At 40.9% G+C, this 26,587-nt stretch overlaps 2 protein-coding genes across 2 annotated transcripts in view; one reads left to right on the plus strand and one right to left on the minus strand.

The window, feature by feature from the left end:
* Positions 1-10,225, minus strand: part of LOC124121400 (kelch-like protein 14) — a 94,747-nt gene extending 84,522 nt beyond the window's left edge. Inside the window, exon 1 of the mRNA XM_046484399.2 lies at positions 10,101-10,225. The gene's annotated coding sequence lies outside the window, so the exon portion shown is untranslated. The remainder of the gene's footprint in view (positions 1-10,100) is intronic.
* A 2,354-nt stretch (positions 10,226-12,579) lies between these two features.
* On the plus strand, positions 12,580-22,265 carry LOC124121389 (dual specificity protein phosphatase 10-like). The gene is made up of 4 exons (XM_046484388.2): positions 12,580-13,467; positions 15,193-15,354; positions 16,877-17,062; positions 20,511-22,265. Exons 1-4 carry the CDS (start codon positions 12,819-12,821, stop codon positions 20,774-20,776), a joined length of 1,263 nt encoding a protein of 420 aa, XP_046340344.1. The 5' UTR covers positions 12,580-12,818; the 3' UTR covers positions 20,777-22,265.
* Positions 22,266-26,587: the final 4,322 nt, after the last annotated feature.

The raw sequence follows: 26,587 nt of genomic DNA on the forward strand, positions 1-26,587 counted from the left end.
TTGTGGTTTGTTGTCAACACGGACAACACAACACGCGTTTCCTCTGCTGAACGAGTCATGCATGACTCTCACCCTACCCTCAGCATCTAGGCCTCTCTCGTATCCTTCCCCCTAAGCCCGGACCCGTGACCCCCCTCCCCGTTTTCCTGTACATATTTATGCAAGGGTGTGTGAATCGCTTCCACAGCTAAAACTGTAACGTGGGTTATTCATTCATCCAACTGATTTTAGACTTGCTCCAAGGCTCAATTGTATTATAAGTTAATAGATGTAAAGTAATTCTATCCTTATCATCGCAAGTCTAGATAAGCGGACAGTCTAAGGACGCCAGTATGTTATGGGAACAACTTGTTATAATTTATATAATCTATTGAATTAAAATAATAATCGTTTCCTTAGTGACCTGTGCAAGTCTATACTAATATCGCCATCTGGTTCTGTGGCATATGGTTATAACCACAGTGTACTTAGTAACATCGAACTACGGGAAGTTTGGGTACATGTATATATTGTTCTTGGTAACATGGAATCTTCTCTATCTAAATTCATGTTTTGCGGGTAAAATGTTTTAAGTTCGTAGAGTTTGTTTTATAACAATTAAACCGATGCTTATTCCCATGGCTTTGTTTGTAGCGAAGACGAGGATGGTGAACATGCTGATTAATATGTTGCATCCACAAGGGTCATTAAGGGGAAAATACGTCTTTGTATACAAATATTACATCAAAATTTTGATAATTGTTGAATCTAATGTCTGTTCATTTCACGCTCTAAATGTACCGTTTTGATACATTGAATTTATGAAGCAAAATGTTGGCGGTCAGCATCACCTACGTCATTGTTTGAGAATTGAGTTTGTTTTTATTTAACTTTCAATGCTAGATTTTTTTCAGATGGGGAAAACTAAGGATGGACTCAATTATATCATTTTACACATATGGGGAGCGAACCCGGATCTAACGCTTTGATCACTAGGCACTGTGATTTGTTTGTCCAAATTCAACACCGAAGGGTCTGATGTGAAACTAATGATCAAATAATAACAAATACAACACCAAAATGTTACACGATAAATATATACTTTAGACAGTCGCTTCATACTTTTATATACGTGCGTGGTACATTGTAATTAATGTAGCATAGCATACATTTAAATCTGTATATAACGGACTCTTACTAATCCGGATTTCTATTCATCCATGAACTTATTTAAGGTCCCGAACATTTTTCATCGAAATTCGGTTATAAGGAAGTGTTGTAGACTGTCCCCAGTACTCGATATATCCGAAGTTAACTCAAAGGAAAGCACTGTAAAAATGGTTTTAGAATGTAACCACATATAAGACATGTTTAGATCTAAACATGTTTAGGAATGGGTTTAAATCCTAAACGGAGAACATATTTGGTGTGTTCTTTCTAAACACGGTCAGGGTTTAAACACATGAAATGAGCGATCGTATAACAGACTGAATATCACCTGAACACAACATTCCCGTATTCTAAACATGTTTAGAATACGGGAATGTTGTGTTCAGGTGGTATTTAGTCTGTTATACGATCGCTCAATACGATTTCAACATGACGACATTTGTGACGTTATCGGGGGGGGGGGGGGGGGGGGGGGGGGAGGACTACAAGTGAACAGGTGCAGGTTCGTATCCCGGCCATTTGCTGTATATATGCTGCATTTATGCTTATAACGAACTAAGGTTATAACGAACTAGAACTAATGGTCCTTTTGAGTTCGTTATAACTGTAGTTTACTGTATATCTAAAAACTTCCATAGACAAGTTCTGTCTTCTTCAGAAGTTGCCATTTTCATCGATCGATACTTTTCCGGGTTCGGATTCAAAACTCGTTGACCCGTTCAGTTCACATTGAAATGTAAAGCGTCTTGCTAAAATGCGTTTGAAATATTCTACGTTCACTGAAACCTGACAGTATGAATGTTCCCTGGATACAACATAAACCAACACATGGCGTTATTTTCAAGTTCAAAAAGGGGTTTTTTATTTTCTCATCATCCCACAAACGTACCTGTATAGACTATCATCACGCAAGAACATCAAACAAACAAAAATGCAAATACAAAAGTTCACCTGAAGGTTCGAACTCGGAAAGTGTAAATACAAGTTCGACATAGACTGTCAGTTTTACCTCTCCGTACCAGTCACTGTACACCGTGCCCGCCAATACAGCACCGCATGCGTTGGCTTTCTGCACTGGGGGACGTCTTGGCACGGGTCGGATCACCCCAGGGTTCATAGAGGACAGTTCTTATTATATATGCCATAGATATGCTGTGAGTGGCAGCCCGGGAGGAGAGGAGCTTGACAATAGATGATGGGGTCGGTCATATTAGGTGGCGACCTGTGAGAGGGGAAGTCTGGGTGATGTGGGGCAGAGCCGCTATGCTATGTCTTTATATGGGAAATGCATGATATTCTGCTTTTTGTACGCATTTGGGTTAGTTTATTGTACAACTGATTTTGTTTGTAACATAAATCCCAGAGTCAAACGTCATCTTATCTCAGCAGTACTATAACGGATTTTGGCAATAATACTTATAATAATAATAATAATAATAAAAATAATAATAGTAATAATAATAATACAAAATTCTTTGGAATAGGCCCGAATACAGCCTCAGACGTATCCAGGCCAACAAACCTGATCTTGTCCTTTTTGATAAATCCAATGAAATCATATATATCATTGAATTTGCTGTCCCCTTTATCACTAACGTGATTGACAAGAACATGGACACTTAATACGATAACTTTAGGGTCCATGACAAGATTCAGGAAAAACATGGCAAATATGCGGACCTCACTTTCGAAATATCACGCTTGCATCCCAAGTACCAAGTTGTCCGACTCCCCGTTGCCCTTAGGTTTGGTACCTCCCAATCTTTTGACTGACATTGGGAGAGTGCCCGGGTTTGCTACCAGGAATACAGCCCTTCTGACAATCTGGGTAATGCAGAAGGCTGCAGTGTTTGGGAGTCTTCACATTCTCCGAAAAGTTCTGGGTGGGTTTGACTGGGCAGCGCTTTCTGTGAGAAGTTTGTCGCTGTCTGGTCTGCGTGTAGAGGGGCAGGGGCGCAGAGCTGATGATGAGCCTAACCAGCCTGACTGTGCCAGGATCACCCAAACCCTCTTTGCTGCATTTGTTTTATTTTAATCCGTAACATAATGATAATAAACACCACCTAAGCCCAAACTCCCCATAATCGAAACATATTCAGAATGTAAACACGTTAAGACATGTTTATTATATTTTAAACATGCTTGAACTTGTTTAGAGTTTAAACATGTTTCGTTTTTAAACACGTTCAGACATGTTTCGAATTAAGCATGTTTATAGTTAAATATGTTTCGAATTTAAACATGTTACAATAAATTGCATATCATAAGCAAATACGTCCAATACAAGACAAGATGCATAATATAAATTTAAATTAGATGTGCAACTCAGATTCACAGGCACTTGTATAACACATATACACCCAGCACTTACAACGAACTTAGTGCAATATTTACATGAAAATGTACAACTTAACCAAACTCGGTTAATGGTGTCTAGGGGGGCACGGGTGACCCAGTCGTCTAAGGCGCCACGATTCGCTGTGCAAAGTTGCGTCCCATTGGCACGCCAGAAACCTATGATTGTGGGTTCGAATCCCGGTTCGCTCCGATTATGTTTCTAGGTTTGTTAGCACCATACCCGTGCTCGTGGGTTTCACCGAAGTGGTATACGTCTGAGACCTGCGTCACTTCGGGCTTTCCTCCCACGTTAAGCTTACACGCCGTGATATAATTGGAATACTGTTAAAAGCGGCGCTAAACCCAACTCACTCACTCACTCACTCACTCACTCTGAGGCGCCGCGATTCGCTGTGCAGAGTTGCGTCCCTAGGGCACGCCAGAAACCTATGATTGTGGGTTCGAATCCCGGTTCGCCACGATTATGTTTCTAGGTTTGTTAGCACCATACCCGTGCTCGTGGGTTTCACCGAAGTGGTAAACGTCTGAGACCTGCATCACTTCGGGCTTTCCTCCCACATTAAGCTGACACGCCGTGACATAACTGGAATACTGTTAAAAGCGGCGTTAAAACCCCACTCACCCACTAATTGTAACTATTACATTTGACGCTTTTGACGACAACAGTTTCCGTAGCACAGATGGTAGCGTGAAGGACTAGAATTAAGGGGCTGAAGGTGTGTCCCGACGAGGTTAAAAGATCTATGTATTCATACATGTGTTGTTGCTGGGCAACTAATAGTTTTTCTCTCATACAGGAAGTTGACAATGAAACTGCATCTGATTATTACGAAAGACCCTTTACTTTTTAGTTGTCACCACCCACCCAACCCCAAATTAATCCATTTATACTGCTAAAATAGCTTTTAACACTCCATACCCTAAAACCCATCCCACCCCACCGCCACCCACCCCCAGTATTCGTCTTGTCACGGTTAGCTGTTTGTATTATCATTATAGTAATGAGAGATACTCATCATAAAGTTCGGTACAAAGACAATGCTGGAGCTTTATTGTAACAACGAAACTGTACATTGCTTTGTCTTGTCAAGTATAATGATATTCCTGCATCTAAAATTAAAATCAAAAACTTTTCATAGCAAAAATTACCATTGACAGACTTATCACCGCACAGCTGTCTGTACATTTGTACCCGGTGCACACGGCATTGGTGTTTTGAACGGTGTGACTTTGTACTGAGCTCTAATTATGTGAATCATGCTTCATCGCATCCGTGAAATGTCAGAGAATTTCATCAATACGCAATCTGTGTCGTTGAGTGCAGAAGTATTACACATGCAGCATGTTGCATTCATCTTGCACTGCATTATCAGTTTCATATTCCTATCTTCAATAAACATGTATTTAATTATGGCTTCGTGGTGTTAATGGGATCGCACCCGTATTCGTGTATATTTAATGCACCTGTCTCCAAATGCAAATCAATAAAATGTACAAAGGTTTCATGTGATCGTTAATACAGCCAACTCCGTATATAAGGAAGCCCTGTACCCTCAGTTCGTTAGATTAGAAGCTCGTGATTATGTTTCATAAACATTTAACATTCACTACTCTTTGAGGTGCAATTGGTTCGTTATTGCCGATTGTTCGCTTTATCCGGTTTCGATATAACCGGAGTAGGGGGCTCCCATACATATGTAAAACATGGACTCTTGGATAGTTGTACGTATATACACGATGTACGATGTAGGTGTATTAAAGTATCTTATATTTACCTACAATTATATTAAACTGTCGGTGGTTTCATTAGTGTAAATATTATTATTTGTATGACACTTGAAACAATAAACAACAAGAAAGGACCATGCGACGCATGCATAAGCAAACGCTTATTTCCAACATTTTAAGTATTGCCAAAGTTTTAAGTAATTCCAACATTATTGGTACTATTTTCAAGTAACACTTTGCAAAATATTTGACGATTTGTTATTTAACAACCCTAGAGAAATGTATACGTTTCTAGTATGTAATTTCGTTTGTTTTTCATCTATAACAATAAATAAATATTATGTCCTACTTTAGGGGAATGTGCAATCGTGTCTAACGCAATAGTTTCATTCTCCGTGTTCTGTTTAACTCGTCTATAACGTGGGCCACAAATGTGTGACGTATTTTACTAATGTATCATTTCCTGGTTTCAAATATCAGGCGACACTGTTTATAGACGGAGTCTAACAGTCTATTTCCCTCTTGTCGTTTCAGTACATGACTCATAATTGGCGAATAACATCATCCGATTCTTCCTTCTTCGTTCTCTCTATCTCAGTCGTGTTAAAATCATTTACAGATACTTTGTAAATTGACACCCGACCAGGGCGCAAAATATTAAGAACCTGGCCCTCACTCTGCATGCTGCCGGCAGATACAATGTGACAATGCTTGCCAGTCATGCGATATTCCTCCAACTGCAATAAGCACCATGTTCAGCCAATCAGGGACTAGGGGGAGGGGCTGCACGTGAAATGTACATGAAATGTACACGCATGCAAGACATTGGATCGTTTCTGCCATGTGTGTACGTGTCTGTTGTTATTATATTGTGTGATAGGTTTCGGGATAATTAAAAACGCCAAATTGGCTTATTAGTCACATGTTTCGTATTGTATGATTTATTCGTTGCCGTCATCCACGTTGAGTGATACAACCGGCAGGGATGGAGTTATGAAATCGATTAGGCCACAACAAATTGATTAATTGTTTTCGGATCCCCGGAAACGCAGACTTTGTTGTCTGAAGACCTAAAGTGTATAACTACTTCTTTGTCAAGTCTTTGAAAAGCATTTAGAAGAGATAGACACCTGATGAAGGAGTAAGCATATACATCCATAACAAATCTTCCTTAACTTCTTAATTGGTATTCAGGACGTATCAGGGCTACTTGTTTCCCTTCTTCGTCGTCCACCTGAAGACATGAACCTTATTACTCATAACGTCGTATTGTTTTTTGTCACGACGTAGAAGTAGCCTCAATACGTCGTGACAGAGAAGGAGCCACAATACTTCGTGACAAAGAAGTAGCCTCAATACGTCGTGACAAAGAAGTAGCATCAATACGTCGTGACAAAGAAGTAGCCTCAATACGTTGTGACAAAGAAGTAGCCTCAATACTTCGTGACAAAGAAGTAGCCCCAATACGTCGTGACAAAGAAGTAGCCTCAATACGTCGGGACAAAGAAGGAGCCACAATACTTCGTGACAAAGAAGTAGCCTCAATACGTCGTGACAAAGAAGTAGCCTCAATACGTCGTGACAAAGAAGTAGCCTCAATACGTCGTGACAAAGAAGTAGCCTCAATACGTGTTGAGTGAGTGAGTGAGTTTGGTTTTACGCCGCTTTTAGCAATATTCCAGCAATATCACGGCGGGGGACACCAGAAATGGGCTTCACACATTGTACCCTTGTCGGGATTCGAAGCCGGGTCTTCAGCGTGACGAGCGAACGCTTTAACCACTAGGCTACCCGACCGCCCCTCAATACGTCTTGACAAAGAAGTAGCCTCAATACGTCGGGACAAAGAAGGAGCCACAATACGTCGTGACAAAGAAGTAGCCTCAATACGTCGGGACAAAGAAGTAGCATCAATACGTATTGACAAAGAAGTAGCCTCAATACGTCGGGACAAAGAAGTAGCCCCAATACGTCGTGACAAAGAAGGAGCCACAATACGTCGTGACAAAGAAGTAGCCTCAATACGTCGGGACAAAGAAGTAGCATCAATACGTTGTGACAAAGAAGTAGCCTCAATACGTCGGGACAAAGAAGTAGCCCCAATACGTCGTGACAAAGAAGTAGCCTCAATACGTCGGGACAAAGAAGGAGACTCAATACGACTTGACAAAGAAGTAGCCTCAATACGTCGGGACAAAGAAGTAGCCTCAATACGTCGGGACAAAAAAGTAGCCACAATACGTCGTGACAAAAATAAGACGTATTTTCCATGTGAACAATTGACTTGCCTTTGCATGTGTTTGTGACGTGTGCCACCGGTGGGGCAGGATACACTCACCTTTTCGCGAACACCTGAAATCATCACTGATTTGATAGTGTTTCATAAACACGTGCTCATGATATAGTCGGAATCGTAAAATCGACTCTCTATTGAATATCGAAAGGGTTTTGTTGCTTTTATTACTATGAAAAAGTTCATGTCTGAATGTGCATCCAACTTCTTAATGCCAATCAAAAGGCATTTATAAGAATTAAATAAACAGATTTTAGTGGGGATTTTCTGAAAAGGCTCAAATGACACCATTCGACAACAATATTGCCTCCCTTGCGGTAATTTTAAAGCCTCCCTGGCGAGTTTTTTTAAACATGATTACTCGAAAATCCCTATTATCCCCTAATGCCAATTCATGAGCGGTGCGTTATTAAGCAAAGACTAGGCTATAAACATAGAGTCATAAAGACATGAAACTATTATGGATAACAAGTTTTTTATTGTGTGTGACGACGTTTCAGGGTTACGTCTAGCCCATATATTATTCACAATCATCGCACTGTCTATAAACAGTGTTGCCTGACATTTGACATCAGGAAATGTATGAGTGAATATGATTTTACGCTGTTTTCAGTATTATTCCACCAGTAGCACGGCGGAGGACACGAAAAATGGGCTTCACACATTACACCCACGTGGGGAATCGAACCCGGGTCTTTGGCGTGAAGAGCGAACGCTTTAACCACCAGGCTACCCCCACCATCCCACCAAGAAATGCCACTAGTCAAAATGCGTCAAACGTTTCTGTTGAGGAGCAAGAAGCAGCCCTTAAACGTCGTTACAAAAAAAAGTTGTATCCGGCCTTAATGTTTGTCGAACTTCTTAATGCCTCTTAAAAGCATGATAAGATGCACCAATCATGGTAAATATTAAGTTTTTATGATGATTATAATAAAAAGCGATGCTACCAGGAGCGTATCCTACCCCACTGGCGGTACCCTCACAAACCCATGCAGAGGCGAATCAATTTTTCACCTGAAAATCACGGGAACATATGGTACAGTCAAAATAAGGAATTGAAACGGACTTAACCTTTGTCACTGATGCGTCAACTTTGGAAATGTCCTCCACGTGTCTACGACAAAACGTTTATCAACGTTTCCAGTTCACTTTTGACAAAAGTCCGGCGAAGAAAAATCAATGTTAATGGCCTAACAAGGCTCAGCCTTCCCAGCTACGACTGAGAGTTCAGCTGCTGGTTTATGCCGGGTGTGTTGATATGTACAGTGCGTGGGGTGAATATGTGGACACTGGCGTCAGCGGTGGGGTATTCAATGTCGAAATCAAGCCAGTCACCCGAGAATATCTATAATTATATATGTGGATAGATAGAGATCAGAATGCCATTGTTCACCCAGTCGCGAACTATCATAGTCATGTATATATATACACTATTGTATCTCTATTGCACTCCGTTACATTATGCGCACGGGGCTTTGTCTCTCTGTTGTATGGAATAATATGATGAACAAAAAATGCTGTATTATTTCATTGAGATGAGTATCTCTTTTAAAACACTTCGTGAGTGTGCAAAAGGCTTTACTTGTTATAGAAGTCAATTGGTTGTTTTAAAAAAAGTTGAAATATAACTTGGGACATACATACATACATACATACATACATACATACATACATACATACATACATACATACATACATACACACATGGCTGAAATAATACCGATGAGACGTTGAATATTATTAACTCACTTACTCACTCATATATTACTAATAAATATCGTATATACACAGAATGAGGTATGCACACTGTAAATATCATACACTTAGAATGAATTATACCGAAGGTAAATATTGCATACCATGAATGAATAACATATACCAAGGGTAAACACAATATACTAGTACCCAGAATGAATACCCAGGTAAATATCACACCGAATTATACCGAGGGTAACTGTTGCATATCCAGAATGAATATCAAATACCCAGGATAAATACCATACACCAATACACAGAATGAATGCCATATACCCAGGTAAATATCAAATACACAGAATGAATGTCATATACTCAGGTAAATATCAAATACACAGAATGAATGCCATATACCCAGGTAAATATCATATACCGGTACTCGGAATGAATTAAACCCGTGGGAAATATCATATACACAGAATAAGTATCACACATGGTTAACACAGTATACTCAGAATGCCTTATACCAAAGGTAAATATTATGAACCAATGTATAGCCTATAACCAGAATGAATGGCGGTTGCAAGCAGTAATGGGTTCAATATAAATTATTTCAGTGATCAAAAACAATTTTTAGCCACATACATGTCATATGGTCATACACGGTTAGGCCAAATTGATTTCCAGCAACAGATTAGTGAACACGTTATAGATAGACACCAACAATGTTGACATTGTGGACAGGGTAGGAAGTATGTATGTAGGAGATATCTACCCATTGTAATATAGAATATTTAAATACCATACTAGTCAACAATAACTTAAGTTTCTCTGCTCGTATAAACAATTTTCGAGATTCAGTGAAGTGTGTACTCACATTTCTCCAAGGCTTCTATATAGACAATACTAGCGGCAGGTTAACAATGCAATGCCACCAATGTCCCACCCAAGGTGTCAGCTCTGGTGTCGCATATCAACAATGTATCCCGTTCAAGCCGACTACCCTCCCCACCGTAGTGTAGCAACAGTTACGAAAACCTATGCTTAATATTTCGTGTAATTAATCCGGGTGCGTTTGTCGGGGTATTGTTCCGAGCATACAAGTGCATGGAACGAGGGATCTAAGCCAACAAGATTTGCATTGTAAGATCAGAGGGGATTAGACGCAGTGGAGCAGGTAACTGGGGGGGGGGGGGGGGGGGGGGGGGCATAGCATTGTCGCAACACATCGCGCGAACCCTTCAGCAGGTGTGCGATGGTGCTCCGTCTGTGTATGGAGGGTTACGTGGCGTCTCTAATCACAGGAGGGCATCGATATTGGCAGCCCCGTGCACACGGCAGCTTGCTTGCATTAAAGCCCCGGGCTAACGGGCGTCGTGTTACGTTTGTTTTTTCTTATATTGACTTAGGTAATTTTGTTCCTGTTGCGAATATTGCTACTGAAATGATCTCGTTGTTGATGATGCTGATGTTGCTGCTACTACTACTACTACTACTACCACTACTACTACTTCAGCTGCTGCTGCTACTGCGGCTGCTAATACTACTACTACTACTACTACTACTACTACTACTACTACTACAGCTGCTGCTACTACAACTACTACTACATCTTCTACTAAAGCTGCTACTACTACTACAACTACTACTACTACTACTACTACTACTACTACTACTACTACTACTACTACTACGGGGGGCATAGATGGCTCAATCGTATAAGGCGCCGCAATTCGCTGTGCAGAGTTGCGTATCTTGGGCACACCAGAAACATATGAGTGGGGTTCGAATCCCGGTCCTCCCCGATTATGTTTCTAGGTTTGTCAAAACCATACCCGTGCTCGTGGATTTCATGTGGTTAACGCCTACAGTGTGTATCACTTCGGTTTCCCCCCTCACATCAACTGACACGCCGTGATATAACTGGAATATTGCTAAAAGCGGTGTTAGCCCAACTCACTAACTCACTCACAACTACTACTACCACAGCTACCGCTACCACTGTTCCTACCACTACGCCTGCTGCTACTACTACTTCCTTTTCTGCCACTGCCACTGCCACTGCCACTGCCACTGCCACTGCCACTGTTACTGTTACTGTTAATGTTAATGTTAAGGTTAATGTTACTGTCAATCTTACTGCTTCTACTGGGGGCACGGGTGGCCCAGTCGTCTGAGGGTCCGGAATTCGCTGTGCATAGCTGCGTCCCTCGGGTGTACAAGAACCACCCTGGCTATGTTTTGGGGTTTGTGGGTTTCACCAGCGCGGTATACGTGTTAGGCCAGTGTCACATCAGGCTTTCCCCCCACATCAAGCTAACACAAGCTGACACGCCCTGAAATAACTATAATACTGTTAGAAGTGGCGTTAAACCAAACTCCCTCACTACTTCTACTGCTGCTACCACGACTCCTAATATTTCTAATACCACTACTACTACAACTACTACTACTACTACTACTACTACTACTACTACTACTAGTAATTCCAGTAAGTTCCAATGTTTTGGAAATCTCGAATGTTCCGCCGACGTATCAACTCAGTGCATGACATGTGTGACCTCTAACACAAGTACCATATTGTACTCGTTCACATTCATGTTTTTAATTAAATTGGAAAAATAAGAAAATAGATTATAACTTAAATTCATAAAGTAATCCATACAAAAAATACGGGTGGCAATGGGGGTGGAAGTATCACAAAGACACAAAGTGTATATCTTCGATTTTGTATTTAAATGAAGTAAATAAGGATTTAATTAAGATCATTATACCTCATGTAAACAATTTATTGACTGTGGATCTATTAATAATTATTAGTAAAACAGGTCACATTTTGGTTTCCTTATTTGTGCTAAAATATTATATATGTTTATTATATCCAGATTAAAATAAATAAATAAATACAGCAGAGGGTTTGAGTGATCCTGGCACAGTCAATTAGGCTATTATTATTATTATTGCTGTTGTTGTTTTTATCGTTATTATTATTATTTTTATTTTTTTTCTGAAAGACAACGTCTAACGGTAGTCAACAGCGACACAAGTAAACCTTGATTCATCAAGCAATATTCAACTGCGACACTCAACTCATATGTTCCATCACAAACACGCCTGGCAACGAGTTGATATGACAGTGACAGAGCAGACGGAGATAACCGAGTCATCGCGGAAACGACCGATACGCAGAAATCATAATTCCCCTCAGTTCTATTTATAACCGAACATGACATCATCCCTCTGATTCGTAAGCTGGTTCCCGGCTCGCTCCGCGCATGGTCAGCATGCGCATATTTACGACATGTCGAGACGGAGCCCAGCTTAACTGTTTCGCCGCTAGGAGTCAGGCCGTCGCTTATATATCGCTCATTCATGTAAACGAAGCACACTCGCTCATACGCGGAGAAACAGTCACTGTGTGTGTGTGACTCAGACCAGCTGTTTTATTCAGAGAGATGATTTAACAGTGACTTTCCACGGAATGGTTATATAGCGACCGAGGGTAGAAACACTCGCATTTGCTTGTTGTATTAGATACCGAGCGCTTGTGTGAAAGAGTGTTTGTGAGTGCCCACGTCAGCTGATCGTGAAGCCCATGTTATGGTCTTGGCTCCGTTGGATTAAAGAAGGATTATTTGTGTATAGTTTCACAGACTCACCGATGCCTGAATCAGGGGATGTCGATGTGCTAGCACCAAGCAGCATCGCTTTTCCGGATCACAATCTTCCAGATAGGAGGAGAATTGGTTTAAAATTGGACTTTTCAAGACTTGGGGGATCAACGGGGGATCGGGACGATTACCACATGCCTAAAAAGTGCAAGTTCGAATCCATGTCTTTTGCTACATGTTCTTTGACCAGTGCGTTGTCTTTGAACAAGACTAGTATTCCTGCACGGACAATACTTCCCCACGAACTCGCCTCCAAACTGACCAAATCCAAGCCAGTGTTAGTACTAGACTGTCGACCATTCTTAGCTTTTAATCTGAGCCACATTCACGGAGCGGTCAACATCAGCTGTTCGGATAGATTCAGTAAAAAGAGGCTACAACAGGGGAAAATATCTGTGTCGGATTTAGTGACGACGAAAGAGGGGAAAGATATTCTCAATAAAAAAATTCCCAAGGAGGTTGTCTTGTATGATGAACAAACTAATGACTTACGTGATATCACGACTGACAATGCTCTACATTACGTGCTTACGTCGCTTCATCGAGAAGGAAGGGAAACGTTTGTGTTGAAAGGTAAGCGTTAAATTAATTTTCCTATTCAACTCTGAAAAGTTTTCCGTCCGATACAATAGGCCATGTGTCGCCTGTCATCCTACGCCTTGAACACACCTGTGCTTCCTGCTTCTCGCGACACCTTCACACAGGCAACATGTGACACTGAACTTGTACATTTCATGTCAATTTCGAAATTTACGACATATGTAAGTGTACATTTCATGTCAATTTCTTTCCTAATCATCACACGGAGTAGAAATAGCCGACGTATCTCGGATCTTAGTCAGCGCCGACACCAGTCCAATCTAGAGCGCTGACCTAATTTCGCGATGAGTCATCGCCGCTTGTACAGAGAACAGCGAGAGAGCCTTGTTTGTTTACCAATGTTGTTTTCCGTTGGCAAACCCAAACAATGAGTGTTTCATTTCGAGACGTCCTCAAATAAAATATCTGATTAATCACCGAATGTCCAGAATATTTGGCTGGGATGGACCTTGAGAATATTGGTGTTTATGTTGATTATATTGCTCAGGGCTGTGATACATTACGGATAGGCGGTGAGAGTACACGATCAATGCCTATCTACCTCAAAGACAGCTGTTGCATAATAGCTTCTTTGCGCTTGATAGCGCTCGGTTTAATGTGGTTAATTTCAGAGGGCATGAAGCAGTTGGCCAGTTTGTAAAAGGTTAAGGTGAATAATAAGATTGTCATCTGGACATTATGTGTAGAATACATTAGCTCGGGCAGGAAGCGGGCCTGTCGCTAATGCATTTAAGAATACATTTGAATTCGGAATGAAATTATCTTTAAATTTATCTCAGCTTACTTCAAATTTAATTTGTGGTCTTTATTATCTCGTTTACTTCAGTAAGCACTTTTACTTCAGTTGTTACATAACTTGGACACATTTACTCGGTGTTTCCAAACTTTTAAGAGGTCTTTGTTTCCAAACACATGCATTTGGGAAGTGCATCGGGAATTAAAAAACTGAAACAGTTTGCAACACAATATTGTGGCAAGCAACACAATGGTTTGTGGAATTGCCACATGTGGGAAACATAAACTTGAACCCAGATCCTTTCCGCTTGCACCCCACATGATATACTTTCTAAATTCCACGGAAATAATTTTCTCTTATCGAGGGGCTCACGCCGAAGCCGCATTTAGGCCCATGTGTTAGGCCCAGTGTTTCCTGGGAAGTTCATGAACTCCCTCTATGGTGGCCGTGACTCACCCAGCATGTGTATATAACACATTGCCGAGTATACAGTCAGTGTAGATTGCCTGAAGTCGCGTTCCTCTCTTTTTTTCTTGGATAAGTGTCCTCCTTATCACAAGCCCGACTTGAATTGGTGTCGGTTTTCAGGGCCAGACCGCAAGAATCCTTGACTACGAGATTTTGCATGTGGCAATTTTGACACGGGGATGTTAGGTACAGTTAACTCGTTTCCTATCGGGTCCGGATCGTGTCGAGCAAATTTGTCTTAATGATATCACTAAAAGTGTCTGGCATGCGATCAAACTGTCATGATCATACGCGTCTATGACATATAGAGTATGAGGCACATGGGCGTGTTTCTGTAAATGCAAATAAGTTCATTTCCTACTGTAAATTTACAATTTACGTAAATATGATTTTTCAATTTCTGAAACACAAAATTATATAAGGCTTTCAAATTAGGTATAAGTTTTTTTGTTGTTTTTTTTCAATGTGTAATTATCTGATTTTTTTTTTTTCAGGGGGATTGAAAGATTTCAGTACAAAGCATGGAGACCTCTGTGACAGCGTGGTCCAGTGTGACTACCATCGTCCTCTATACAGCCCAACCAATCACCTCACCGAGTCCGCGGCAGAGATCGAAGCTGCGGTAGCATCACAAGTTCTGCCATTTCTATATCTAGGTAAGCATATATTGCTACTTTTACTTACTATGAAGTTAAAACATACTACACAACGTTTGAAAGACATGCTAAGCTAGGTTTTCTTTAGACATACATCTAAGTAATTAGCTCAGAGTAATATGATGTCCCTATGAAATGGCGAGTGTATAACAACCAATCCCTTTGTTGGAATTTGTTGTCCAGTCTGTTACAAGTTATACAGTTAACAGGACGTGTATGTTTCTTTCTTTAGAAAATATTTGTTTTAAGTCTTGTATCAATGAGAATTGTCATATGGATAAAGTCCGTTCTCCTTTAAGAAGTTTTAAAATAAGTTTGTAGCTTTGCTTGAGGAACTTTAACTGAGCTTTAATCTCATTGATGCTGGGATTGCGAGGGACAAGTTGCCTCGCAGGGGCTCGGGATGGTCTCCCCTCCCAAACAAAGAAGGCTGTGAGGAGGGGAGATGATTCACCCCTTCAGTGACTTAATGAAGTGTAGGCCCATTGTCTTTTGTTTTCCTGGCGCCAAAGAGGAAGGTTCAAACGAAATATTTGAAACATGAGTTTGACTTTTAGTCTTAATTCATTTAATGATTTAGTTTGGAAAAATGCGGATGTTTGGTGTCGTATTCGCGAACTTCCTTAAGATGAAGAGTACCTTGTATACTAACGGGAACTGCGTCATGCAGTGGCATACGACTCGTGTCAAAATCAACAGGATCCATCGTATATTCTGAATAATCTCTCCGGAACTGTGTAAAATATTCACATTCCTTTGTATAAAAACAGGATACACCTTGAGCATACTACGTCTGAAACTAAAGGAGACTGTCGTTTTGTCTTATAAGTTCCATCACTCGCCGTACCGAAGATGGGGATCACCCAATACTGCTCTCGATTATTTCAAATTAAAATATTTTCACACATCCGGTCTGAATTACATATGGCGGATATACAGGCAACCCCTTGTCCTTTAATTACGCTTGGGTAATTACTAGCATATCAAGCCGATGATTCACCCTGCGCTGGACCGTTAGGATCTTGGGTGTTGTTAACATTCCGACCCTCTTTCTTCTATCTCGGCCGTCCCGTGGTCATCGCCTGGTCAGCTCTTTGTACTGGACCATGTGCGTGCTTAGTCATCGAGATAAGCTCCATTGCCCGCTATCAATCATCGCTCCTTTTGAGGGTTGTATAACAAGGCTCGTCTTTCGATACCCTTGTCTGTTCGAGATATAGGAGAAATGTAGATGAATAGAGGTAGTGTTTGTTGATCACGACTAGGTAAGAGGTTGCATTTAAAATAGTTGTCGACAAATAAAAAAAAAATGGTTTCTTGAATTTTTTCCTCTTTTGGAGAAAAAACGTGGAGTTAAGAGTTTCATTGTATCCACTGAAACGGAAATGAATGCTTTGCACTGACGCAGTATCAAGAGATAAAAATTAGTTTGGGACACTGCACTGACGAAAAGAAGTGTAAAAAGGTGTGAGTTTAGTATCAATGTTGGCAATGTTCAATATTTGTTTTTGCTTTGTTTCAGGAAACGAACGAGATGCTGCCAGCTTGGACAGGCTACGTTCCCATCGTATTACCCATGTTCTCAACGTGACGTCACATGTGCCTCTTTATTATGAAAAACAGGGAATCAAATACAAGCGAATTCCGGCCTCCGATAGTGGCCAACAAAACCTCAAACAGTATTTTGAAGAAGCATTAGAATTTATAGGTAAGTGTTTGTTTAGAAATCCGATAAGATTAATTCAAGGCGAGCACTTGTTAGTTTTGTTAATGATTATGACGGAAATAGATTATTTACATAACAAACAGTTTATTACCAAAATGATGTTCGGTGTTACTTGAATGATAGATTTAACGGCATTAAGCTCACAACTCCAGAGGAAGGAAATGAGATCAAATGCTTTATCTGCATAATTGAGGAATTTCGCGTGCTTTGATCAAACAGGCTCTCGGTTGTAATCAGAGATGGAGCTAGTGTATGACGGAGTGGATTGTTTGACCATGTTCTTAGTGGTGATTCAATATTATTGTGTGCCAGTTAGGCAGTGGATGAGCGCGAAGTCATCGGTAATCCTCGGGGACTCTCGGGGATTTCCGGGCTGTCAAATCAGATCGATTCTGGCAGCAAATTGGACAGCGGAAACAAGCGGATTACACGGAAAACCCCTGCAATTTCGTGATTTTTTTGGTGTTAAAACTTGAAGTCGCGTTGAATGATAAAGAATGGGATCTGAAAAGGCAATGGAGATATTTCGTCATCATCCTGACACGCGCATCCCAGCGGTATTGTAATAGGTGGCGGGTTTGACAAGTAGGAATATGCTTATGTTAAATACAAGAGATAATGGCTCAGCGTATTCTCAATGGCCCTTCAAATACCACGTCGGTTCAAATGATAGATCGTTGTGGTTTTACATGTTGTTTTAAGATAATAAAAAAAATCGTAAATAATTTAAATTACAACAGTGCAAAATTGGATTATTACATCGTAATTAATTAAAATTGGAATGGTACAAAACTGGACTATTACATCGTAAATACTAAGTAATTAAATTGGAAAAGTACAAAATTAGACTGATACATCGTAAATGATTAATATTGGAAAAATACAAAATTGGTCGATTGAATTGTAAATAATTAAAATTGGAATAGAACAAAGTTGGACTATTAACTAAATAGTTGTGATTTATTTACGTTATGCGATTAGTTGATGCATTTGTAGCTATGCGTGAGTTACAATGCGGACGTCATGTCAACGCCCATCATTGACTCATTCACCTCGCCATCGTTGGAAATCTTGAACCCCACCCTTACGTGAAACTCACTCGAGCGTAAAAAACACTGTTTTTTTCGGGAGTTGCTACACCACCTGTCAAAATCGCTCGTCCGAATCCTTAGTCAATTACCAGATTTGAAACATCATCAAAGCTGTCATCACGTCCAAATGCTCTGCGTGTGAGAGGCCAGGTCTATTGCAAATTGGCTTGATTGATTTTATGTGTTGAACGTATCGTCAAATAATCTCACGTATTAGATTGTAGCCGTGAAAACAATTACATGATGCAATCATTTGGTTGTGAAAAGAGCAAAAGAGCAGCGAAGCTAAATCATCAGCGTCTTCCGCTGAATTGCACTTGGGAATACTAACACGAATTAAAAGATCGTTCGGGGATACTTTATCGGAAACATCAAAGGATTGTCATGAAGCGATGTTGTAAACACAAAGATACGTGTACATTTCACGCGGGTTAGCTATTAGTTTTCATCACCTTGTCCTGCCGAATGGGGCTAATATTGAACACACTCGCTGAAAGGTATTTACAGTACAGTCAGTGAGGCAGCCTAGAGACTCCAGCGACCAACAAAAGCCTCAGTTACCTGTGCTGGGGGTGCACGCGCGCGTTATAGATTTGCATTATCGCTTTGGTTCTCAGGTAGAGTGAGTCATCGTTATGGATATGTTGCCATGGAGACCACGTGCGAGGGGTAGAGAGGGGATGTTGTCTAATTATCCGGGCTTCGGTTTGAGACAGATGGTCGCTCAACGTTTTGTTGGGAGGGGAGAGTTAGAGGTGACAACCCATCGCTTCATGACTCACGGGAAGGATGAGGGTTTGCATCTCTGTGGCGGGACCAGAGTCTTTGTTCAATTCAGGTGTGCTATCGATTAAACAACAGCACCTCGCCGAATTAGAGAGGTTTACCGAAGGAGGGCACAGGCACCGCCGCGCCTCAACACCAACAGGGGAGCATGTCTTAAATAGCAAATGCTGTAATAAAAATGCGACGCAAAGGATGTGCCGTGTTAAAAGCAAACACAAACAGAAAGTGTAAAAAAGCTTTCCAACAAGCTTTGTCAAAGGGAGTGACCAAGAAATGCGACTGATGCTTTAGATCATAACTAAATTGTTTTAAACCGGACTCAAAAAGTATATTGAATTTTCGTTTCCGCATTCGTACGCGTGTTCAATATAACATTTAAATTTTAAACATGTTTTGTGGAGTTAGCTGTGATTTGTTATGCAAGTAACGCGGAAATAAATATTAACAGGAAACATGTGAGCAAATAGATCTCGTTCTTTACCGTTTGTTGTTGCGAAGGCTGCAACAGTGTTAACCATGGAGGTGACGTGAGTCAGACCTGGGCACAGAACACATTACACCACACTTGAAACTGGTAAAATGTGTCCCGTGGCACGTACAATGTATGTGACGACTAACAATTGCCATTGAAATTTGAAACTCAATTTATTCGTGTTTATCGATGCATCCACGAGCAACGTATTGTTGTCCAGTCAGATAGCGTGTGAGATTTAATAAACATTTATTTGATCGATCTCATTAAGCTTTCATCGCGAATTTACAAGTCTAGATGAGGATATTTGCATGCCATTTCGAAGTTTGTAGGAAAACATTATGCGAAATTCTTACCTTGTATGTGTATCATGTTATTGAAGTACATTTCAGTTTTTGATTTCTAGGCAAATAAATGAATTATTATTTATTATTTGTAATGTAATCTTTTTGGTTCCTTGTAGCTGTTTCTGTATCTTCATAGCATATATCAATATTTTGACTAGTCTTCATATGATTAACTGCTATCGATCATAATAAGCCATCAGCTGGTCCCCTTGAAATCCGCTTCACCATGTCGTGAGTCACGCGTCACTGCTAATTGGTTTTGACAGCAAGCAGTCCAGTTGTGCGCATCCGACTTAAGCTCCTTACACCGCTTGACATTAGGGAGCTCAAACTTAGCTCCGTTCGTGTGTTTATCGTGTGACACATTGACATGGGACGGTGTGATTACACGTTCAAGTGCTCGCCTTGCTTATTGCAGTTTACACGGGATTAATTGACTGAAAAAACGTTTATGAGATCACCACAGCTACATATATACCAGAAATAGATGTTACCATAGAGACATAGCCGAAAAGCTATGTTTGTCTGGTGATTAATCGTCATATATATATATATATATACAGATTTTTTAAAATAATTTTTCAAGTTATTGTTTATATGAAAATCAACAATTTGATGATTTCCATGTTAAAATGAAGACCTGTTTTGTTTAATGTTTTACTGATTAAGAATTTTATTCTGATTTTGTTATCTTGTTGTGAATCATATGTTAATTTTCAAAATTTATTTTCCAGATGATTGTCGGCAGACAGGCGGTCACGTACTCATCCACTGTCACGCAGGCGTGTCACGGTCAGCCACCATCACTATCGCTTACATTCTCAAGCATACGAAGATGACGATGACAGACGCTTACAAATACGTCAAAGGGAAGCGCATTATTATATCCCCGAACTTTAACTTCATGGGACAGTTGATGGAGTTTGAAAGAGACTTGAACCTTGGGGAAACGCCAAGGGTACTCCAGCCCAAACTTCAGGGCGTAGAAAGCACTGTGTGATAATGAATGACTTCTTCACCCATGGACGTTGTGAAAGGTTTTGAATCAGAGACACCTTGTGCTAACATTCCGGTTGTCATGGCGAAGAGTGTCATGGCGACAGCGTCTCATCGGTTGTCATGGGGACAGCGTCTGATCTGAGGTCGAACCGTGCCTTTCTCCCCTCAAGCCTCGCACCCAAAAAAACGAGGGACGGACGGACGACCGTTCATTCTAAGTCAAGTCATCAATGCAACTTTACCCATCAAAATAAAGCCTGCCAAATGATCCGAGATTGAATCTCATCTTCACGTGCTCGGAAACATCCCACGGACCAAAGTTGAAAGAGTGCAACGCATGATAGCATTGAACACTTGTGTCTTCGTGCCCTGGGGGCATTTGAACTCTTCCACGGGCATGCATTTGTGACCGGATGTACCACGTCGGCCATTTTGTAACTAGTCACGAACTTCCGGTTCCGGGTTCTACCTTGAAAGATGGCGGTAGCCTTTGAGATCCACGTTGTAGTAAAAGCATACAGTTCTAGTACGAAATATTCGCGGTTGTTCACCCATCGCGTCAGTGTCATATCGTCATCCACCACTATTCGTTAACACCTGTGTTGCGTATTGTCATTCCAGTAAGTAAGTGAGAATGTCTTGTGAGTCTTTAGCCGTATCGAACTCTTAAATCTACTACCTCGACAAAAAACAGAACTGAGAGAAAGAATCTTTTTTTATGTGTTAGATGTGTATTTTGTTCCATTTCAATGGTGCTGTTCGTAATCCGTTGGTTTTGATGTTTTCTGAAACGGTTACAACGCCCCATCCCCCGGCGCTTCTCGCCACCCACCGGATCTTATCATTGTTACAACGTGGGGAGGACGGGGAGTGTCCGGGGACGTCAGGGTGACAGTTTGACTGATATCATCTATCACTCATGTTCATTTCACCACCAATGCCTTAGAATACCTGACTCACATGCATGTAGTCATCAAAAACTATTGTACATTTCATAAGTACTCGATCGTACCTATGCAGAAAGAACATGTCACAATGCCGTTGAAACTGTGTTGTATATAAATTCACTAAATTATTTCAGTATTTATTTATAATTTATTTTGTACTACCAAGTATGTATCATTCCTTAACACAATTGGCAACATCATAGCAGTCGGCGGTGTCGGTAATCATCGGCAACCGTCGGCAAGAATCGCCGATGGAGACACCTAGGACATAGAACACTACTAGACGTCTCTGTATTTATACAGTGTTGCCAAAGGAACATTTTGTTGTGCAATATTTCTGTCATGGTATTTGATTGACGTTCAGTTTGACCAATCAGTGGACGTTGTTAGATATGGTTATGTTCCCTCAGCCAATGAGAGTTGAGGGAAGGTGGATCGTAGTCAGCTGTTTGGTAGGAGTGTATGATACGTAAATGACGGAGAGCTACCAAAACAAATATGAATACAATGTATTGAGAATAAAAACTCACTTTTTAAAATTTATTCAGTGTGTTTGTCTTATATCTTCGTCAATAAGCAATAAATGTGAAGAATATATTGCTCAAGTGAATTTTACAGCGAAACCCCACCAATCGGGAAACCTCCCATTCAAGACTGTTATGAAGCCTGGTGGTTTCCATAATTAGTTTTCGGCCAAGGGGCAGTCGAGTAACCGATGCGTTCGTTCTGTCACTGGATTAGATTCCGAACATATAAGTATGGAAATATGTAAAGCCAATTCCACAAAGGGCTGTACTACCGTAAATCCCTGAACTGACGCCTGCCTTGTATACTCGCTGGATCAAACTCTCTAATCATATATATTCCTTTATATTCAGATACTCAATATTGATATTGAAACGAAAGTCGTTATCATATAAAATGTTAACTATATACACATTATTTAAATTACACTTCCCATATTCGTCCCACCGTAGTTTAAGAAATAAACGCCTGACTTGAATAGACCCCCGGTGTTAGACGTTGTAAATAGACCCCCGGGCGTCTTTTCATTGATTTACGGTATTCCCCTAAGCAGGTAAGAACTTTACAGTTCTGAGATGATGACACACGGGAGTGAATGTTGTTTAACACCGCAGTCAGCAACAACTGATCCCGTTTTGATCAAACAAGCATAGGGTACTCGGGATCTGTTCTTCCCGGGAATCGCAATGGGTAGATGAGTTAGAGGTAGTGGACACCCATACAGGCCATGAATGCTCATGGATAGACAAGCGTGTGTACTGGTGATCTATTGAGCTGATCTGATAGCTTCAGACAATATGCTGGAGATCACTACAGTCCAAGAATCCCATTCCCTTGAGGAGACATGGTCCTGTTCTACTCCAGAATCCTCAAGGGGGAACGATCAGGCGATATGGGGTCCTATTCTGCTCCAGAATCCTAAGGAAGGTCAATCATATGATATGGGGTCCTATTCTACTCCAGAATCCTAAGGGAGGACAATCATGCGATATTGGGTCCTATTTTATACCAGAATCATAATGGAGGACAATCATGCGATAAGAGGTCCTATTCTACTCCAGAATCCCGAGGGAGGTCAATCATGTGATATAGGGTCCTATTCTACTCGAGAATCCTAATGGAGGACAATCATGCCATATGAGGTCCTATTCTACTCCAGAATCCTAATGGAGGACACTCATGCGATATGAGGTCATATTCTACTCCAGAATCCTAAGGGAGGTCAATCATGTGATATAGGGTCCTATTCTACTCCAGAATCCTAATGGAGGACAATCATGCAATGAAGGGTCCTATTCTACTCCGGAATCCGAAGGGAGGGCAGTCGTGCAATATTGGGTCCTGTTCTACTCCGGAATCCTAAGGGAGGACAATCATGCAATGTAGGGTCCAATTCTACTCCGGAATCCTAAGGGAGGGCAATCATGCGATAGTGGGTCCTATTCTACTCCGGAATCCGAAGCGAGGACAGTCGTGCAATATGGGGGCCTATTCTACTCCAGAATCCTAAGGGAGGACAATCATGCGATAGTGGGTCCTATTCTACCCCAGAATCCTAAGGGAGGACAATCATGCGAAATGGGGTCCTATTCTACTCCAGAATCCTAATGGAGGACAATCATGCGATATGAGGTCCTATTCTACTCCAGAATCCTAAGGGAGGACAATCATGCGATATGAGGTCCTATTCTACCCCAGAATCCTAATGGAGGACAATCATGCGATATGAGGTCCTATTCTATTCTTGAATCCCAAGGGTGGACAATCATGCGATATGGGGTCCTATTCTACTCCAGAATTCTGAAGGGAGGACAATCATGCAATATAGGGTCCTATTCTACTCCGGAATCCCAGGGGAAGATAATCATGCGATATGTGGTCCTGTTCTACTCCAGGATCCTTAAGGGAAGAAAACACTGGGTTCCCGATTACCCACATACGCATACCCTCAGCCCTGCATGTACTGTAGATACCACGCCCAGGGTTAATCCCCACATTTCATGAACTGATTGTTTCAGAGACAAGAGAACAAACGACGCATTGTGAGTTACCCGTTACGCAGGCGAATAATACATTAATTACTACACACAAAGATCATGATGACATACATAATATAGGGCGATATTACATAGGAAGGCATTGATCTGGAAGACAGCAGATGAAAATAGCCACACCATCTCAAATCACCGCATGTGGACAGCTTAAGGGCGTATTTCTATAAACACGGGAATTATTTATACGTCTGCAGAGAATACAAATGAAACAACGCCATTGAACAGAAACTTGGTATAACAATGGTTGTGAGTGCAAATCGATCTCAGTGTTCGGGCTTTGGTAAATGCATGCAAGTTAGTACGCATGATATGTATGTAATGCGCCCAAAAATCTCTTTCAATGCCATATCTATTATCACCACTATCGGTGTGTAGTTAAAGCGACAATATCGTCTCCATAATCATAAAAAGATTCTGCATAAAGGAGAGTCCAATGTACAACGCCGACTACATCAGCATGTGTTTATGATTCACTATCAAATAGTGATGATACCAGGCGATGTGTTCGCGAAACGGTGAAAGTATCTTGCAACATGGTGGCACCCGTCACAAACACATGCAATGGCAAGTCAAGTGTCCATCTGTACAAACACGGAACCTATCGTGGTCTGTACAACTAAGCACCCTTTATGGAATTCTGGTCTAGTGGAAAGAGCGGAGATCAGAGACGTTAAAAGATGGTATCTGTTGTTACCCTGCCTGGCGCTCGGCATGAAAGGGACAAAACAATGACTGGATACTGTGGTTCGGATACTGTGGCATGGTATCACACACACACACACACACACACACACACACACACACACACACACACACGCACACGCACGCACGCACGCACGCACGCACGCACGCACACACGCACAGACACACACGCACGCACGTACGCACGCACACACGCACACACACACGCACACACACACACACACACAAATATGAATGCGCTTCACTGTATAAGTGCAAAATCTTGAACGTGACGTTAAACCCCATTTTCAACTCACATCACAACATATTCATGCCTGTAATCAAACAACGCATTTATGATAATGATATGAATATTTATCGTTGTTTAAACATGTAACTCTTAAAGGAGCCGGAATTGAATTTCCAAGGCAGCCATAAAACAAATTACAATCAATTTACTCAGCCATATGTTCGCGCTTATTACGTTTTAACTTCATACACACTGTCACAGCGTGGCTCGTCCGGGTGACCGACATGCGCGAGGTGTGTGAGTCATGTACATTGCTTAAATCAACACACTATTTACAAGACATACGAACAGGTCACAAGGTCAGAGGTGTCACCTATCATGGGATCTGTGGTACATGTCTTCATTTACGACAACGTGTTAGGGATTATGATATGGCTGAGTCGTGCAGATATACGAGGAAGGAGACATATACGTGTTAACATTGGTTAGGGCGAATGCACCGTCCCCGTGTATTACAACACTTGCCTCAAAAGTGGTGTCAAAAGTGTGTTCAATTTTACCAAAATGCAATTCCCTTTTTTCACTTGTACCATATGATTCGTGTTTGTTCAGGCGAACACTTGCCTTGCCCATTGCATATGGCTATGATGGGTGTCACAGGTGGGTAAGATATGTTCACCTTTTCGCGAACACCCAATATCATCACTATTTACTAGTGATTCATAAACACGTGCTTTTGATTAAGTCAAAATCGTACGATTACTGAAAGGGCTTAGTAGCTTTCATCCAAATACGAGACGAATAATTCACACACACACACCAACAATGTAATGCTTCTATATATTCATAATGTGAAAGTGTATTCATTATGTATAGCTAAATATAGTTGATATTGGTTGTATCTCTACAAGATTGAAGAGGTCTTTTCAAATATGAAATGATTCAAAGGGGTGAATGCTATTTAATGCACAGTGTTGATCTAGATGCCAACATATCAGAGGTGTGGTCAAGATTTCAAATTTCTTAATGAAATATTATAATATTAATTGTAGGTACACAAACATTTAGCCAAAACACTCTAACTGATGTAGCACTTTATGTGATTCAAGGTGAACCAACATTTAGCCAAAACACTCTAACTGATGTAGCACTTTATGTGATTCAAGGTGAACCAACATTTAGCCAAAACACTCTAACTGATGTAGCACTTTATGTGATTCAAGGTGAACCAACATTTAGCCAAAACACTCTAACTGATGTAGCACTTTATGTGATTCAAGGTGAACCAACATTTAGCCAAAACACACTAACTGATGTAGCACTTTATGTGATTCAAGGTGAACCAACATTTAGCC

The sequence above is a fragment of the Haliotis rufescens genome, unplaced genomic scaffold (assembly GCF_023055435.1).
Source record: "Haliotis rufescens isolate VD_foot unplaced genomic scaffold, xgHalRufe1.0.p SCAF_3, whole genome shotgun sequence".
NCBI classification, from domain to species: domain Eukaryota; kingdom Metazoa; phylum Mollusca; class Gastropoda; order Lepetellida; family Haliotidae; genus Haliotis; species Haliotis rufescens.

Excerpts from the sequence above, each read along its gene's own strand:
- LOC124121389 (XM_046484388.2), top strand. The coding sequence starts at position 12,819 with ATGTTATGGTCTTGGCTCCGTTGGATTAAAGAAGGATTATTTGTGTAT. Across the intron at positions 13,468-15,192 it reads GGAAACGTTTGTGTTGAAAG|GGGGATTGAAAGATTTCAGT; the intron begins GTAAGCGTTAAA and ends TTTTTTTTTCAG. Across the intron at positions 15,355-16,876 it reads TCTGCCATTTCTATATCTAG|GAAACGAACGAGATGCTGCC; the intron begins GTAAGCATATAT and ends GCTTTGTTTCAG.